General features: G+C 38.3%; 1 protein-coding gene across 2 annotated transcripts in view; it reads right to left on the bottom strand.

The window, feature by feature from the left end:
• The window catches only part of inpp5l (inositol polyphosphate-5-phosphatase L), a 43343-nt gene extending 25211 nt beyond the window's left edge, over window positions 1-18132 (bottom strand). For both annotated transcript variants that reach the window (XM_072682386.1, XM_072682387.1), the window contains exons 1-3: window positions 17663-18132; window positions 3717-3758; window positions 2569-2669 (exon numbers count right to left, since the gene is read on the bottom strand). In XM_072682386.1, coding sequence (XP_072538487.1) covers window positions 2569-2669; window positions 3717-3758; window positions 17663-17722 — 203 coding nt within the window. In that variant the 5' untranslated portion in view covers window positions 17723-18132. The remainder of the gene's footprint in view (window positions 1-2568; window positions 2670-3716; window positions 3759-17662) is intronic.
• Window positions 18133-18508: the final 376 nt, after the last annotated feature.

Raw genomic sequence — 18508 nt, 5'->3', positions numbered from 1 at the left:
GATTTCAATAACCGTGTACAATCTTCTTTAAAAGTTACTGTGAAAGTAGTTTTTTGGAGCCACAATAATTCCAAAACATAGGAGTAAAACAATCCAACTATGGATGGAAGGATTGGTTGGCTAAATATTGGTATTGGCTGATGATTTCATGAGATCATGAGAGCTGCTCAGATCATATGATCCATATTTTGCTGCATAGTTGCTGCAGCATTGCGTGAGGTCGAAGGATGCTGCAGTTCCTCGTTTATCTGCATGATGGCAATACAGGCCTCACTCACGACTGCAGAACCTCATTAAAGCCAGTGTTGAAATCTGCTCCGAATGCTGAACGGCACCAGTCTGTTTTTACCTGACTCAAACTCACATTAGTGTATAACATGTAACAGTAACGTACCTTGTGGGGAAAGCAGTGTAAATAACAGTAGCGCCACTAACCAGTTACCTCTAATGAGAGAACATCACACAGCCCAGTACAGTGAGTATCAGCAGAGCTAGCGAACATCATTAACGAGTGAGGGGGGACGAGCAGATGCCCCCTCCGACACATGCACAGTCAACCTGCGATTTTTTTTTCAAACCAACACACATGGAGTGTTGCCGCACACTCGGCTACAATGCACCAGCCTGTAGAAGCCTGTGACCACCAGCAGAGAGCTCCATGTGCCCACCCTAGAGAGAGCAAGGCCAAGTGTGCTCTTTCAGGGGGCTTGGCTGCCGACGGCTAGCAGCATGATTGGGATTTAGTCCTCTATAGATTATCCACAGATGCTCAAATGAGTCTGTTTAGTCAGCTGATTCCTAAAAGGTTAAAGACCTTTTAAGAGTTTAGTTGCATTTAATAGATATTTAGGTGAATTGTAATTCAAGATCTACATTGGCCCAGCAAAATGAATCAAACTGAGACACCACCATAGCGAACTGAATTGGATTCTAAATTTTTTAAATTGTAGCACCTCTAAACTCGATTCTTCAGTAAACCAATGACTAAATCCACAAAATTCCACTGTGCGCATTTACTCCTGTACTACATCACATTGAATCGGTCTATACGTTTTTATTTACACCCTTATAAATGAAGAAAGCTAATTGCGGTCACTAAAACAACGATGAACAATTCTCCTACTGTCTCATCCATACTCTGGATAAATAAATAGCAGCTCAGCAGTGAGATGACGCAGCTATCTAAGTTTTAAGGTCATACATTTGACTTTAGCTGAGAACATCATCCCATCAATCAGCATCATCCTTGAGTGCTTAACCCAGTTGCCAAAAGATAAAAAAACTGTAAACATGCTGTGACCACTCCTTTGCCTGAAAATGCAGCACTGAATATGTAAATAGTGCCTTGAATGAAAACCATCACTAATAAAACCAGGCAGCCCTTATAATTCCCAGTCATACTGATTACCGTTCAATAGCTGAATATATATATATATATATATATATATATGAATTTTGTTATCATGGTACACAATATGCTTTTATTAGTGTATCATGAATATCATCAGTGCTTAAAAAGCACTGATTAATTACGCTGTTGATGCATTTTGTCTACATGACAAAATATTGTGATAAATATCATAATATATATCGTAATATAAATATAAATTACAATGTACTGTACATTTCTGGTGTCAGTTATCATACATAAGACCTACGGGAGGAAGTTGTGCCAAACTTGGTAAGATTATTAATTAGCACTAAAAAAGGTTGACACGTAAAGTTTTCAGATTATTCGTGAACAGCCTATATGCCCATCTCACAGTTTAGGACAGTTTTGTCCTATTTAAAATATAAATATAAATTACGATGTACTGTACATTTCTGGTGTCAATTATCATACATAAAAAGCACTGATTATTTACACTGTTGGTTCATTTTGTCTACATGACAAAATATTGTGATAAATATCGTATATCGTAAAAACATGTCTTGAAATATTGTGATATTAAATATTTCCACATCGCCCAGCTCTAGCTGTGACCACTTTTGTTCATCAACATTGACCCCAATTAGAAAAAACTTTCTGACTCACAAACACAGGCTTCAACAGCATCAACCCTGCCAGTTACGTTGACCAATAGGTAGAGGTACCATTGATAGTATGGACACACCTAACTCAGTGTGTGCTTTTCCTAATTCTACACTAACATCTTCTCAAACAAGCACTTCATTTCTTAAGCTGTCAAAAAAAGTACTTCTCAGCAGCCCACAAGCTCAGAGCATGTGTGGAGCTTCTTCAAGCCTGTGGGAAAAGCATCCCAGGTGGTTCTCCATGGAGCTGCTTGAGAGAATGCCAAGCTGCATCAAGAAAAAGGAGAACGACAGTTTTTACAGACCGTTCTTAACCATTTTTGGTCACTGCATGATCCCATTAGCTTTGATGACTTCACAACTATTTTAAAATGAGAAAACTGGAAAAAATAAGGAAAAGTCTTCATGAGGTAGGCATGTCCAAACTGTAAGCAAAGACCTGGGAATGAAATATTGCTTTATTTATATTTCACATTTCTGTATCTGCCCTGGATCCCCACAGAGCTGTCTTTAAATACACTGAGTTGAGCCTACCAGAAGAAGTTCTCCGCGTGGGCCATGTTGACCATGTAGTCTTTCCCTCCCACCTCTTGGAAGTGCAGGGCAATGAAGCAGGGTTTGTACGTGTGCACAGTCTGTCAGGCAGAGAGGAGAAAACACATTATTTGATGATGGAAAAGCAATAATATTTAATCATTTATGCACCAGTGCTTACAGAACACTTCAAGATCAACTGCAGGTTTCATTACACACACTGTAATTAGTCTGGTTTACCTGGACGAAGTGCAGCCCAATTTGATACAAATCTCTGAACTCAATATGGGAGCTTATCTGAATAGTAGTTTTTAAGAATCTGTCGATACTGATGCATCATGTGCATCAGGATAAATAGTTTGTATTGTGAGAATGTATTTAAATATTGTGATCATTTTTTGTGAATATTTTTTCCATATTGCCCAGTCCTATTTGGGCCTGTTCCTCATTACAGACATACTGGAACTTCATAATTTGTTTAAATTTAGATATACTGCCTGTCAATCCCACTTCAATAATTGCATTGTTAATTATTAATTAATTATATTATTATTATTAATTATTGCTTGGTGTAGACCCCATACTCTAGCTTTACCTAAACACAAATCTAACATAGCATTTTAACATTTTTTACTATTATAGCAAGAGAATTTTGACATATTAAGAAAAACAACAACACATCCTCCTTCCCATACACACTGGACTAAGGGCACGCTGTATTATGCTGTATACTAGAAAAAATGAAGTACACCTTTAATGGCTCGATGGCTAACTCTTATAAAGTGTGGGGATGCTTTCTAACAAATCTAAACAAGCCAGAGCTCTAGGTCCCTTCAGACACCAGGTAGCTATATTTAAAGTGCATACTATATTTACATTGTGGCCAAAGTATACCACTATACTATACTTTACTTCTATATCGTACACCGACATTTCTCTTAAGCACATTGATCACCCAGTCTTAGGTATTACTGTATATAAAATGGTTCCAAAGTTGTGAATGGTGGTGCCCTTTCAGTCATAACCTTCATACAACAGCTCCGCTAGTCAAGACTACGACTGAGAAAGAATTGCTAGTCATAAATATAACACAAGCCGCTATGTTCAACAGAGCTATTACATGATCACTGGAACGCTGGCTGACTCACCGTGAAGAACTCCCGGAGCCAGTCGCTCTCGATTTCACCGACCTGTGGACAAGAGAATCTGATTTCAGTGTCAGAGCACTTCTACAATGAGGCTGTAATCAGTTTAAACCCCAGCCTAGTCCCACAAAGGACCATGGGCAGCAGGCCGCGACCGCAACTGTCAGATCCCCATTTTCACTTCGGCCGATAATGGGGGAACCGACTGTGGAACATTTGTATTGGCACAGAGCGTCTTCAATTAGACCTTGGTCATCAAGAGCTAAGCCTGCGGTTTATTTGCTTTGTTTCCAGGGCGAAGAACTACAATATTTTTATAACTGGGTCTGGTTTGAAACGGCACTGAACTGCTTATGGGAGGAATGTAGACGGCAGAGAAAACTGTGGATGCATCAAATGTTCAGTGCTTTTTCAAAACTGCAACATGGTAAACAATTCATATTCAATTCTAAATCACTCTAATTATATATGTATAATTTGATAATTAGATGTACATCTTATTAATATATATATAATTGGATATTATATTATATGTGACTTAATTATGAGTAATTATGAAGCTTGGACACAGAGGCTTTAGTAGACAAAATGCTTCAACAATGCTTTAAGAGATAAATGGATGATCAGTCATTGGCCCGGATTAAGAGAGGAGCAGTTATGAGATTTAATCCATATTTCAACATTAATAAAGTGTAATCTATCCTCTGAGCTCAACAGTAGCGACGCTGTATTTACATCGCTAAAGAAAACCACTAATAGTTCACTAGGCTCTGTAAAGAGAGAGACCTACAGGAGGAAGTTGGGACCAAACTTGGTAAGATTATTAATTAGCACTAAAAAAGGTTGACACGTAAAGTTTGCAGATTAATCGTGAACAGCCGATATGCCCATATCACAGTTATAAATATCAGTCAATAGCTATTTTCTGCTGATACCAATATGAATTTGATATGTTTGTCCTATTTAAAATATAGATATAAATTACGATGTACTGTACATTTCTGGTGTCAATTCAGACACTAAATTCATTCATGTTTCCAATATCAGAATGATCATTAAGCTGTAATAATATGAGTGTTAAAGTCAATAGATAAGTAAACGCCACGGTCAGATGATTACATTTTTTCTGTAGTATCTTTTTAGTACCAATCACTGTGAAACTACACTAAAGCCCTATTAGATATACATGGGAAAGTGAGGTAAAGTAATTTTTACCATTAAATTAGTGTCACGACCTAATATAAATAAATGTTAAATATTAAACAAAAGATGTGTTTGACACTTTATCCAAAAGCTAACACATTGACCATAACCTAACATGCTAGCCTCAAGCTAATATACAAGCCACAATACAACATTGCAATCACATACAGTACAAAGTGCAATTTGACATGTGGGTAAATATTCCATCATACCGTGTGGAAAACATTTTTATGTGGCTTTGCATGAATATGGAGGCGTTTGAGGAGGCATTTAGTTTTGTTTTGCATTTCACAGATATCCCAGATCATTCAAGTCTGTGGCAAACCTCAGTCAAATCTAGAAGACCTAGGAGCGACACAGCTGGCAGCTTTCGGTAAGTCACTGTGTAGCGTAGCCTATAGCCTATATACCGGTTCTGAATATTCATTATTGCTTAAATTTCATTATTACTATAAGTGGGTTATAACAGTAGGATTATCATCATGTTTCGCTGGAGGCGACGGCAGTGCGTAAGTCGAGTAGACACCCCTATCCTGTGCGAAGCAGACATTCTGTGGGAAAAATGACATTACTCCACCTCCTCAGGTAAAACTAATCCCATCTGAATAGAGCTTAAACCCCTTAACACTACTTACACACTAAGGTGTATTACTTTTTTAGGAACTACAGGGACAAACTGGTGGGGCTATGGTGGGGCTATTCTTCGGCGGGCCATAGGTTGTTGTTGTAGGGTTAAGTAGAATTCTGGTCAAAGTTTCATTTTCATTTTTCAACACCTCTTGACACCCTCAACAAGATGTTCTTAAACTATTTCAGTTATGAAGAAAAACAGCAGAAAAATGCTGTTTACCATTGTTAACAAACGGGTTCTAGAAAAACCAGACATGCAGCAAAACATTTTAGTGCCGTAGCCCAGCACTGTCTATATATTCTGATCTTACTAAAACTAAATAAATGCTTCTTTTTAATCTCGGACTGAAATAGCAGTCAATTGCTATATTCTGCTGATACCAATATTATTTTGATATATCTGTCCTAGTTAAAATATAAATATAAATTATACAAATATAAATTCAATTAAATATAAATTACGATGCACTGTACATTTCTGGTGTAAATTATAAATATCATCAGTAAACACCAAATTTTTTTTATATAGTTTTTAATTCTTAATTACATCTTAACAATGGAATTTTGCAGAATTCAGTGGAAATTTACTGTTTACTATTTACTGTAGCAATGATTACACAATATCACTTGTCCTCAGTTTTGGATAGAACAGCAAAAAGCCTTTTTTATAAATACTAAGAGTATTTCAAGAGTATATCAACATACACAAGCTTAAAAAAGTAACTCTTCAAGTCTTTGTGGAAGTTAAGATAAGAACAGTTGTTCTTGAATTGTCACCTTCAGATTTTTTTACACCAGTTTTCAGATTATTAGTATTATTAGCATTACTGGTGTTGCAGTGATGGTTCTGGAATATGTAGCATAACATGGCAACGGTTTATTAACACAAAGGTTCTAGAAAAAAAACATTTACGCAGCAAACATTCCCCAAATCTATGTATCTGAGCTGAAGATTTGATTTTAATCAATCAAATGTGGCATTAATACTATCACAGATAAGTTATTATTGTATTAATATTATTATATATTATAGTATATTATATGTATATTATAGTTTTTCATTTGAAGCAATACTATTAGTGGAGTTGAATGAAATGATACATAATAATAAGATACAAAACATGTGATATTCAATTACTTTTTGGACAGGAATGATATTTTGCCGGGATACTGCCCCTGTTTATATAAGCTGTCATATGTGCTAGATCAAGAACTTGACCACATGAAGAACAATGGCCATTTTAGAATGATTTTTACCACCCTGTTACATACTGCCTGAATATGATCTTTTTGACAAATATTTTAAAACAGAGATAAAATGTGTTTGTGTTTTGTTTAGACAGGAATGACATTTTGCTGGGTAGGTGTCCAGGTGTGACAGCTCTTTTTGTCCAGAGGTTTTTTACACAACTAAGTCTTCACATCATTAGTATTATTAGCATTACTGGTGCTGCTGTGATCATTCTGGAATATGTAGCATGACATGTGACAACAGTTCATTTACAAACCACAAGTCAGATCCATCACCCTACTGTGTCCTAAAGTCATTCGAACAAACACTTCACTCCCTAATAACAAACTAATAGCTTTAGATAAAGGGAGTTTGAATAACGAGCAACATGGATCAAAGGCCGTGCTGAATAATGTATGAAATACAGACAACAGTAGGTGAAGCCATTAAAAATTCACAAGGAGGGAAAGCGTGTGTGGATTAAACTGGTAACCTGAGCCTTGTCAAGCGTTTATCAGACACACTGGCACTGAGTAGAGACAGTTGAGTCATGCCGATGTCACATATCACATACCCCAGTCAAAGACCGACCCGTCTGAAGATAAAATAAAAGCAGCGCAAACCTGTTTCTGAGAAGGCCAGAAATGCTATTCTCAGGAACTGACTTGGAACCTTCTTGTTGTCTAATTTCAGACAATAGTAATCAACACTCACATCAGCTGTCTGACAAAAGGTTGCTGATACAAATCGTAGCTGGTTTCCAACAACATTTTAATTGTACCTTATTATCGTTCAGCAAAATGAGGGTTGTTTGCTTTCGCAACATTTGATGAGATGAGCCAAAAATGTGCCAAAAAGGTTCTAAAGTTTAAAGCTATTCATTTTTGTTATCGTGGCATGTGAGGAAATACTACTTCTTAAAGAGTAACATAATATTTGTAAAGATTTTTCAGTAGTGCGTGACCTTTTTCACAAGTCCGTATTGACCAACATGATATTTGCATCTTAAATATCACAGAATGAACGGCTTTTCTTATCAAACCCTGACCCTGTTTACATCAGACACATTTCATAAAAAATAAAACCCGTCTGTTTGACTTACCACCCCGTCACACTAACTTACTAACATACTGCAGCTTTAAATGACAAAATTACGCCCTTTGCCATTTCTATTTGTTGCTTTTTCATGTTAGACAGGGTCCATCAAGCTTAGCCAAACCACCCCGTCACAAAAAAAAGGGAGGGGAAAAAAAACATTTTGTTTGTGTGTTTTGTTTTTTTTCCCATTTTGCCCCACCATCACCGGCCACTATTATCTAACATAAAATCTTACCTCCCCCCTAAGGAAGCAACAACAACACAGGGTTGCTGTTTATGAAGTGTATAAAACCATGCAGGCTTATGTCTACTTTCTTTATGTCCGAAAATGAACACGCCCAAACGATGCAACTATCACTGCCCATATACTTCTATGCGTCCTTTATGTTGCCATGAATGTCACGTAATACATCAGAGTCAAAGGTTTCTTACAATAACAAACATGACGACAGTGAAGGTACTGTTGTATTCAGTCCGTATCCATAAGCTTTCAGAAGAATGTGCACGAATACGGACAAAATGAATGCAGAAAAATTATTATTATTACTATTACTTATAACAGCTTTCATTTCATTTTTTTTTTTGATTACACTACTAATGCTAAAAAAAATATGTATTGAAAATCGATTTGAAAGTGATAGGTATGTGTGCTAGATCAGGAGTTTGACCACACACTTTCTAGAATGAAAAATTATCACTAAACTGAAACGCTCCTTATAAATTCAGCATAAATGGCAGGGATGAACTCATGTGGGCTTAAAAGCCATGTTTACATAAATATGATTTCTGTGATTTTATATCACAAAAACAATGAATTATGGTTAAATAGTTTTGAAATAGAGATGAATGGTAGGTTTACAAACTTTAATATTATTTAAATACATCACACATGAAATATTTCTCTTTATGGCCTCTTTAACATGCTAAAGACTAACCAGGTTTGTTCTAAGGACAGAAACACATACACAAAACATAAATAGATGTTTACCACAAATACTAAAGATATTTCATTAGAAAGTATTACAGCAATGCCCCATTCATTGTCCTTAAAGGTCAATATTTTAATAAGCTACCACATTTATCAGCCTTAATACCATATCAACATTACCAATGACTCTCAGGTTTCATCATTTATTCTCTGTCAATTAGATGGCATGTATATCTTCATTTATGACTAAAACTAATTGATTTTTGCTGTTCTTCATGTCTTGTACACTTACTGTGTTTATGTGCGTCCTCTTAATAAATTTCCACCAGTTTTCTAATACTGTTTGTGCCTAATTTAATTCTGACTGCAGACATTCATCAGAATTTGCGGTTCATGACGACATACACACACTCACACATGCACATCTCATGACACCATTCATAAAGTTTCCATTCAGCACTAACCAAGTGTTGCGAATGGACAACAGCAAAGGAGGGTATTTTTACCAGTACAAGCTTCTTTCTACAGCCTCGTGACATGCATTATTCACCGTGCTATACTTATACGTCCTACTTTGACACTGAAGAACAAAAAACAGCTGACCCCTCTTAGCTGCACTTATTATACCTCTAAGAACCAGCTCTTTAGTCTGTACCGAACTGACAGTTCAATTAAAGTAGCTACCTTTTGTCTTGTCATTTTTGTCCATTTATATATATATCAGTCTGTGTCAGAAAGCACATGAGCTGATAAGCAGGTCAGTAGGGTAGTACACTACGCTTAGGTCAGTTTAAAAACAAAAGCTCTACCTGGAGATCTGTGGGCTGGATCTTCCATATTGGGGCTTTGCATAGTTTATTTGCATGGGTGGGCAAATTGAGCTGCTGCGTGGGTAGGCCATGCATAACGCTGCTCTGCAAGGACAACAAGGCCTAGAAAGTAGATCACATGCATGCTACCTGGCGACCAACTGCATAGCAAAATCTGCAAAGAAAGGACCTGGTTTAGCTCTTTAAATTATTAGAACACTGTCAGTAGTCAGGAGTGCTATTTAGCACTGTCCCTTATGCTACCTGTCAACATTAGTCCATCCAGGATAGCAGCTGAAATTCTTTCTCCAGTGTACTGGTTACAGTTTGTCTGAAGGTATTAAGGAGTTCTGTGATACTGTTAATACTGGCATGAGTGTGAGCTCTGAGTAGCTCAGTGGTCCAATGCACTGTCAGTATGAGCCATGCCGCTTTGCCATCAGCAGCCGGAGTCTGAGAGAGCACAATTGGCCGTGGCACAGGCGTTAGCTGTCCTTACTCTCCTACTGTTGGGAGTATTGCTAGTGCTAGGGGGAGCTATGAATGAGTGGTTTAACCGGCAATGCCAAATTGGGAGAAAGGGGTAAAAACATTTGACAAAGTGATCTGTTGAATACCTCACATTGTGTGGACAGATACAGTCTGGGGTAGTCCAATTTTCGAAACAGTGGACATAAGCAAGTAATAAGCACTAATAAGTATTGCTGTAATGTAGTAACTGATGTAGGTCTTGTATCTTTAAAACAGTAACTTTCCAGAAAAAAGCTAAAGACAATCTTAACTTTTAACTGATGTCAATGTAAAAATATTTAATTTTAAGTCATTTTGGAGAATTTCTATTGGTCCATTTTTATCATAAAATCTTGACACGATGTAACTGCCAGATTCAGATTGAAATAAACATTGAAAAACTGCAATGATGTTGAGCAATATGAAAGGACCGACCACTGTCTTGGAGGTTCTTATTAGCCAGTCCATTTGCCACGCGTCCGTTTTCTCTGAGAACTGACTTTTAGTTGCTACAAAAACTGTTTGCAAGCTGCGATGTCTGCCAAAGAGGATGTTACTAAGTACTAGGTGCGAAAACGTTACCACAGGCCATGCTAACAGCTTAAATTTTTCATTTTGCCCCACCATCACCAGACACTATTATCTAAAATAAAATCTTACCTCCCCCTAAGGAAGCAACAAAACACAGGGTTGCTGTTTATGAAGTATATAAAACCATGCAGGCTCATGTCTACTTTCTTTATGTCTGAAAATGAACACGTCCAAACAATGTAACCATCACTGTCCATACACTTCTATGTGTATTTTATGTTGGCATGGATGTTACGTAATACATCAGAGTCAAAAGTTTCTTACAATTAGAAACATGGCGACAGTGAAGGTACTGTTGTATTCAGTCCGTATCCATAAGCTTTCAGAGAACGTGCACGAATACGGACAAAATGAATGCAGAAAAATTATTATTATTACTATTACTTATAACAGCTTTCGGCTTTTCGGATGGGTTTATATTTCAAGAATGGAAAGCCGATAGCTGTTTGCACTTATTTTGAGAGTGTACAGTAGTTTTAGTTATTGCATGGGCAATAATGAGCAAAAAATAGAAAATTAAACTGAAATAAAAATGACAGAATTCATACACAGGGCTTGCGAGTCTACATGCCAGCGTCAGTAACGGTAGTAAGTAACACCACAGAGTTGTGGGTTATGTGCTATGGGTGCTACGCGAGTCAGGCCAGGAGCCTCAGGCCAAGCTTCAGGCCATGGGGACGAGTGAGAACCGCAAAAAAAGGGAAGAAACAATGGCAGTTTGGCACTCAAACACACCCCACAAAGTCCAGCTGCAATCGGACCTGCAGTCGGTAAAGATAAAGCTGCAACATACGAAGTGAAGAATGCGAAGAAAGTTTTTCCAGTCGTCAGTCTGATACCCGCCAGTCGACTGAGATTCAAGTGGTTTTGTAAAACAGACAAAAGCTTAGGGTTACAGGGTTACAAGGATTACATTTAAAGAAAGAAGTATACATAAGAGAATCATGAATATATTTGTATGTTCTAGCAGGGCTGAATATCTGGCACGCTTGCTGACAGAAAGTCAATGTGACAACATGTGCTGGTGGTTCGCTGTTGAGGCAAGCTGAAGCTGAGGAGCTGGGGAACTGAGGCGGAGGGGGTGTCTAAGAGTATGGAGGCATTTTAAACTTTTGAAGGAGAATCAGAACAAGCTTAAATGAGAGCTCTGTCTGCGAGAACTTGCTCATCGTCCAACAACATCCAACACGGCAAACCACTAGAGATAATCAAGCCATGCAGTCTACCTTTACACAAATCAGTGAAAGAATGGGTGCTTCTAAAGAGCTCACTGAAATCCAGCATGGTACTGGAATAGGAGCCACCATTGCATTACAGTTAGTAAATTGTCCTCCCTCCTATATACTTCACCATCAGCTGTAAGTGGTTTTGCTAAAAATTGCGTTTGTCTGGCAAATTCGATGTCTGGCACTATGCTGGACGGGTCTGGGTTTGGCGAGGACCGTTGTCATTAAAGCTCCTGCAGGTGTAATTTGAAGGTATCACAGTACTTGTCCTTATAGTGTATGTTTAGGATTTCTATTCGGAGGCCAAGGCTTAGTTCAGTTGTCAATCAAATGTCTTGATTCTAGAGATTTTATCAATAATTTTATTTGAATTGACAAACTTTATTTCACAAGCAAAGGGTTGTGAAGGTTTATGACATTTATAACTTTGTTCTTTCCTATTAGATTAATTACACTGCCATTGTATTTAACAAACTTTAAGCTTCAACTCAGACTCGTCTAAAAAGTATCCAAAAATGCTATTATTACTATTATTATTATTACTAGTATTAATATTGTAGAATTTGAGAATTTCCCCACTGTGGGACTAAAAAAGGATTTAATTACCTTATCTTATTGGTATTAGTAGTAGTATCTCTGTAAATAAAATCTGTGCATCAGCTTTCTGTTATCAGCACTGATGGACGGATGATTCAAGTCCAGTGCTACAGTAAATATCAGCTCTGTCCTTGGTTAACTTAATTCTAACTAACAAGCAAAGACGTCTTGGTCAGATCCCGGCATTCAGAGGCAAAATGCGTTCTATCTTGATAATCTCTGAATTACCCCCCCCCTCTCACTTTCTGCTGAAAGAATAGAAGGGTGGGTCAATGGAAACTTTCTTCATCTCCCATCTCAAGAGAATTTCCCAAATTTGAAACGCATCATTTCCTATCGCTGGGCCTTGATCCAAAGAGCTGACATTTCAGAGTTACTTTAAACGCTTTTACAGTGTCTTTCATCTCTGGCTTAACTGATTCATGGGAAAAGACCATGCTTGTCACGATCACAAAGCCTTAGCTGATAATGAACTGCCATATAAATAACAGGAATTAACAACTGAATTGAACCAATGACAGAAACAGCTGGAGCTAAAAGGTAACACAGCGGTTTGGAGTCTGCAGTGTGGAGCTGTTGTACAGTGGAACATGAAAACTCAATGTAATAAATCTGTGGTTCTAGTGCTTTGATAATATTTACCTACTTTTATAAGCTGCATCTTATAAAAGGTGGTTAGGTTCTTCAATAATAGTTATAGAAAGTTAAAGAAAGTTTTATGAACAGTTATAAAATGTTATATTAATTGTTAGAGAAAGTTATATTTACAGTCCTAAAGTTATATTTAAAGTTATAGAAAGTTACATTAAGTTACAGAATGTTACAGAAAGTTATATTTATAGTTATAGAAAGTTATATTAAGTTACAGAATGTTACAGAAAGTTATATTTATAGTTATAGAAAGTTATATTAATAGATATAGGAAGGTATATTTATAGTTATAAAGTTACTCTAAAAGAAAGGCATATTCATAGTTAAAGCTATATTTTAATAAAAAGTTATTAGAAAGTAAGAAAATACGTAAGTTACAAAAACTTTTAGAAAGTTAGATTTATTTATAGAACTTTATAATAATAGTTACATTAAGTTATTTTATAGTTCTAAAGTTAATTTAATAGTTATAGAAAGGCATATTCACAGTTAAAGCTATATTTAAAATTTTAAAAAGTTATAAAGTTAAAAAAGTAATATTAACAATTACAGAAGTTATACATATTAAGTTACAGAAAGTTACATTCATAGTTTTAGAAAGTTGTATTAATAGTTATTGCTATAGCTTTATTTATTGTTATAAAGTTACATGAAGTTTAAATTTAATAGTTAAAGATCACATCAGTATTAGTTTCAAATCTATTTGTTTAAGCAAATATTCTGCAGCTGTGTAAATTATTTTTGATTTTTGTATTCTGTGTATACAGCATTTATAAAAGAATGAACTTGAATCATATCAAATCATAGGTGAATATCTGTGATTTCATGATGCACTATATCATTTCCTTAAGACATCATTAAGCTGAACTGTTGGAAGATATAAACCCAGCGTAACCAGCAATGAGAGGAACGATGCAGGCTTGAGTGAAGTGCTTGTCAGACAGGTCTGGCGTGCGACTGTGCACTCAGGAGCTGAATGGGGAATATACTGGCATGCAGTGCAGCAGGTAATGAAGAAAGCAGTCATCCTGGTTCAGACACTGACTCTTCTTTTCAGAAAACAAGCTTTCTAAAATGTTCATTGTGCAATAAAATACTTATTTTTAAACAGTTTTTTTTCTGTACCTTCTTAAACAGCCAATTTTTAAGAATTTGGAGTTCTAATATCACCTCTAATAAAACCTCTAATATTACTTCATCTTTAATGATAACTGTATTCTGCATAGACAGCATGTTACACTTAACATCCAGTGCTTCTCATCCTTTGTTTGGTTGTAAACCAAAATATTGCCAAACTTCAAACATTTGCTTTAAGATGGCCTAGAATGGAAACCTGTGCTCAGATTGCTGGAAGTGACAAATAGTGAACCTCAAACACTGCTGTCTCTATACTGAAAAGAAAAACCAGCATAATAAAAACAGAGCTGGAAAATGGGCCAATTCCCAAATATATAAAAGGTACAGTGTTTTTTGCAGCGGCGGCAGCATAACATGGCAAGCCAAAGCTCTTTAAATAAAATGCAATAAATGTCTAAAATGGTAGGACAGAATAACAGTTAGCTATAATAAGGTCACACCACTTCATGAACTTTGCACACAATAACACACAGCAAGCCAGTTATCCCCAGGCACTGTCCACATCTGGTAAACCAACGGCACCGACACGAGAAACCCCACCATTTTTGGAAGTTTGTTTTTATAGCCGACGCGTCACTGTTGACCTATTAGAAAAAGTAGACAGGAGAGGTCGAAATCCTCTGGGGAAAGATATCCATCTGTTTATAGTCACAATGGGCCCAAACAGGCACTCACTCTGGGCCAAATATGGCCACGGGAAACCGGGTGCATGGCCAAATTTCCACTGGTGTAGGATCTGCCCCCCCTCCCACCACCTTTACACACACACGAACACAGACAACGAAGTCAATGTACTGACCAAAAACTGTTAAAACAACAGCTCTGGGGCTGTTTGTACAGAGCAAAGCGTGTCATCTTAAGCCAAGAGCCGACGGCACTGGAGGATTCCTCACCAGAAAGCATTACAGAAGGCTGTAATCAGAGTGAACTAATCCACTTAGGGTGAGAGGTGGCTGTATGCAGAGGGATTGCTTGATACATAAGAAGTAACCTAATCCAGGGTATTAAAAACATCTCAAGTGTTTCATAAGAACTGTTATTACACAACCTACAAACTCAGCTAAACATTAGGAGTCATCTTACCACAGTTCTGACTTTGCATTCTGATTGGCTGAAGGAAACTCGCCTGCAGTAACTGCAACTGCAATTTTAATGATGACTGGACCAAAAGAAATGCTGCAAAATAACCAAAATCTTTTTATATTGACTTCCAATAAAAATGGAAGTCAATGTTTTCTGCCGCCTTCTGTAAATTTGCCATATCAATGATGATATACAGTACATCGTCGCTGTCCAATGAAAAACATGTATCTCCAAAATAGTGACTTTACAAGAGAAGGCAAATGTGTTCTTAACTTTGAATGGACGTTAATGCAAAATTAATATAAAAATGTTTAAACAATTTAGCGCATTTCTTTTGGTCCGTTCACCCAGAATTATTTATACAGCGTACAAAGCAGATGGAGCAAACGATGGAGAAAGCTAAAAATGGCCAAATAATTAGACTTTTTCAGTGGACATCAGCGACATACCGAACATATGTACATGTAAAAAAAATTATGATATTAACGCCATCTACCTTCCTTACTCTTTTTGACCCATGGCTCATCACAAACATTGCAATTGGCCCCAAAGGCAAATTTCTAGGTACATCTCAGTGATTCCTTGAAGCAAATTAACTGCTTTTCCTGCAATAAATGTGACATAAAGCATGACCCCAGTTACTGTCAAAGACTAAAACCCTATTCCATCCAAATACTAAAAGTAGGTTCATCTTAATACAACACTTACACTGAGCAACATATATCTGAATCATGTTCCACAGCTAGGCAAATGTAGTCTTATTGGTAAGGACTCTTATTGGTGCAGCGTGGTGGACTTGCCCAGCCAGGGAATAAAAGACGAGCTTACTAGCTAGCTAATATTCCAAGAAAGTCATGCCTTATTCCACAAAGTTCCACAAAATTTTCATAGCGACAACCCGATGTTTTTTTTTTTTTTTTACTCACTGAGACTTTACCAGTCTAAACAATTTCACATTTTTAAATTTTAATGTCTAAAATGTTAATGTTAAAAATATAATATAATTTTTTTTTTTAGCATTTAAAAATTTCATAAACAACTACAGCTTTTTTTTTATCTTGCTAAACTAAAAAGCTGTAAAGATTTTAAATATATTTATTAACTTTTATTTTGTTTAATAAAAGTCATTTTCTGTGCGCATCCAGAGCTGCCTTTTAAACGTCCGCGCGATTTCCTGTTTGAATTTGAATGCGCGCACGCGGAGCTGTTGCTCGGTCCTGATTGGCTGCGGCTGCCGCTCTGCCGTAGAGCGAGCGCCAGCGCAGCAGCGAGCTTCGCAGAGGAGCTTCGCCTCGAGCGGTCAGAGCGCGGCACTTTAGCGCGAGGATGAAGAACGGAGGCCCGCGAGAGAAGCTAGTGATCGCTATATGGGCTATAACGGCACTTAACCGTGGAAAAACACACACACACACACACACACACACGGCTCAGGCGCAGTGCTGCAACAACGACGAGCGATGGTGTGTGAGATGTCGCAATCTCGAAGTGCATTTCTAAACGTCACGTTTCGAGATTAATATGAGTTATTACTATATAATAATACATAACGTTATAATAATATGTTATAAGCGTGCCAGAACTCGTGCGTTATAAGGCGCGTATTACAGCTGAACGGCGGGACTGGAGGCTTAAGTTGGCTCGAATCTGCCGTTCCACCTTAAATCGCTCAGCGGCAACAGCGTGGCGCCGGTGCACGTCTCAGAACGGCGCCGCTGTGTTTTTAAGGTGGACTGGAAAATTAAAATAAGAACCGAACTTCAGCTTTGTCTGGATTTACTGTGTGGAAAAACTAAACCTGACCTTTAAAATAATAATGCGTACATCGTCATTTCCCACGATTAAAACCCCCACGGCGATGAAAAGTGTGAGGTAAACTTAGCTAGCTAGTGCTACTACTCGGATCTACAGCCATCAGTGCATCAGTAACAGCCAAACTTCTGAGCCACTGCGACACATTTTACCACCGCAGAAACGAAGCCTAATGAGCCAAATCTGCCACGGTGATCATCGGTGCGTCCCGGAGTGAATCGTCGCGGTTTTGTTTCCGAGGCACCGGCTGTGTTTGGCTCGATTAGCCTACAGGTCGCCCTCGGAGTCGGTCAGCTGGACGCTACCCGCGCGGCGCGGCTGTAGGCGCGTCAGGCAGCTCGGCTCTGTTATGAAACGGGGTAAAGTCAGAGCTACCTGCTCCCTGATACCAAACCGGCTGACCCATTCAGGTGGCCTCAGATTAGACTGATTTCGGACACACTTACGTTGTCAAACAAGGAGCCGACGTTTGCGGTGACCAGCAACACGTCCGTGTGGAGCTCCATGCTGGCTGAGAGTCCAGAACCAGTCCAAAAGGGGAGCTAAACAGTGCTGGCGGAGGTGTGTGTGTGTGTGTTGAAGGTCTCCTTCGAGAGATTTTCTCCAGCAGTGAAAGCAAAACGGCTTTAAGACAAGATTAGAGCGCCGGGCTCCTCACACACGAGTCGTTCATGTCTGTAGCCCCAGTCAGCTGAAGTCGCCCTGCCGCCTCGTCGCCCGGCCACATTCTCCGCTCTCCGCTAAGTCGTCCAGCCCGTCGGCACCGGGGACGGCGACGGCGGGGTTTCCCCTCCTCTGCTCATGTTAATTGGACTTAGGGTCTTAGCTGCATTAGCCCGGAGGGACGAGCGCCTGCGGGGTCGGAGTCTCTGTCCTGCAGGTCTGGGCTCGGCTACAGCAGCAGGCGCTGTTTTTGGCGCTGTTATGGCTTTTGGGGGTTTGGCTCCGCCCACTACAGCTAGTGGTGGATGGGGGGTGTGCTGTACAGCCGCTCGAGCTTCCCTGTGAGTGACAGCTCGTGCTGAACACTGTGTAATAGTGTATGGATATATTAATAACAGCAAGACATGCAGCAATAAATAAAACATAATAAAAATAATAAAATACAAATTGTGTCCAAAAGTTTGTGGACACCCCTGTGAATGAATGCATTCAGGTGCTGTTAGTTGCACACATTGCTGACAGCGATGTGCAAATGCACCCACACAGCTTGTCTAGTCCTGGTAGTAGCAAGAGAGTAGGACTCTCTGGAGCAGATCAACATGAACCCATTGGCAACATGCTGCCCAATG

This window comes from Salminus brasiliensis, chromosome 6 (genome assembly GCF_030463535.1).
Source record: "Salminus brasiliensis chromosome 6, fSalBra1.hap2, whole genome shotgun sequence".
NCBI classification, from domain to species: Eukaryota; Metazoa; Chordata; class Actinopteri; order Characiformes; family Bryconidae; genus Salminus; species Salminus brasiliensis.
The sequence above is the reverse complement of the archived record's forward strand: the minus strand, read 5'-3'. Positions and strand labels throughout refer to the sequence as shown.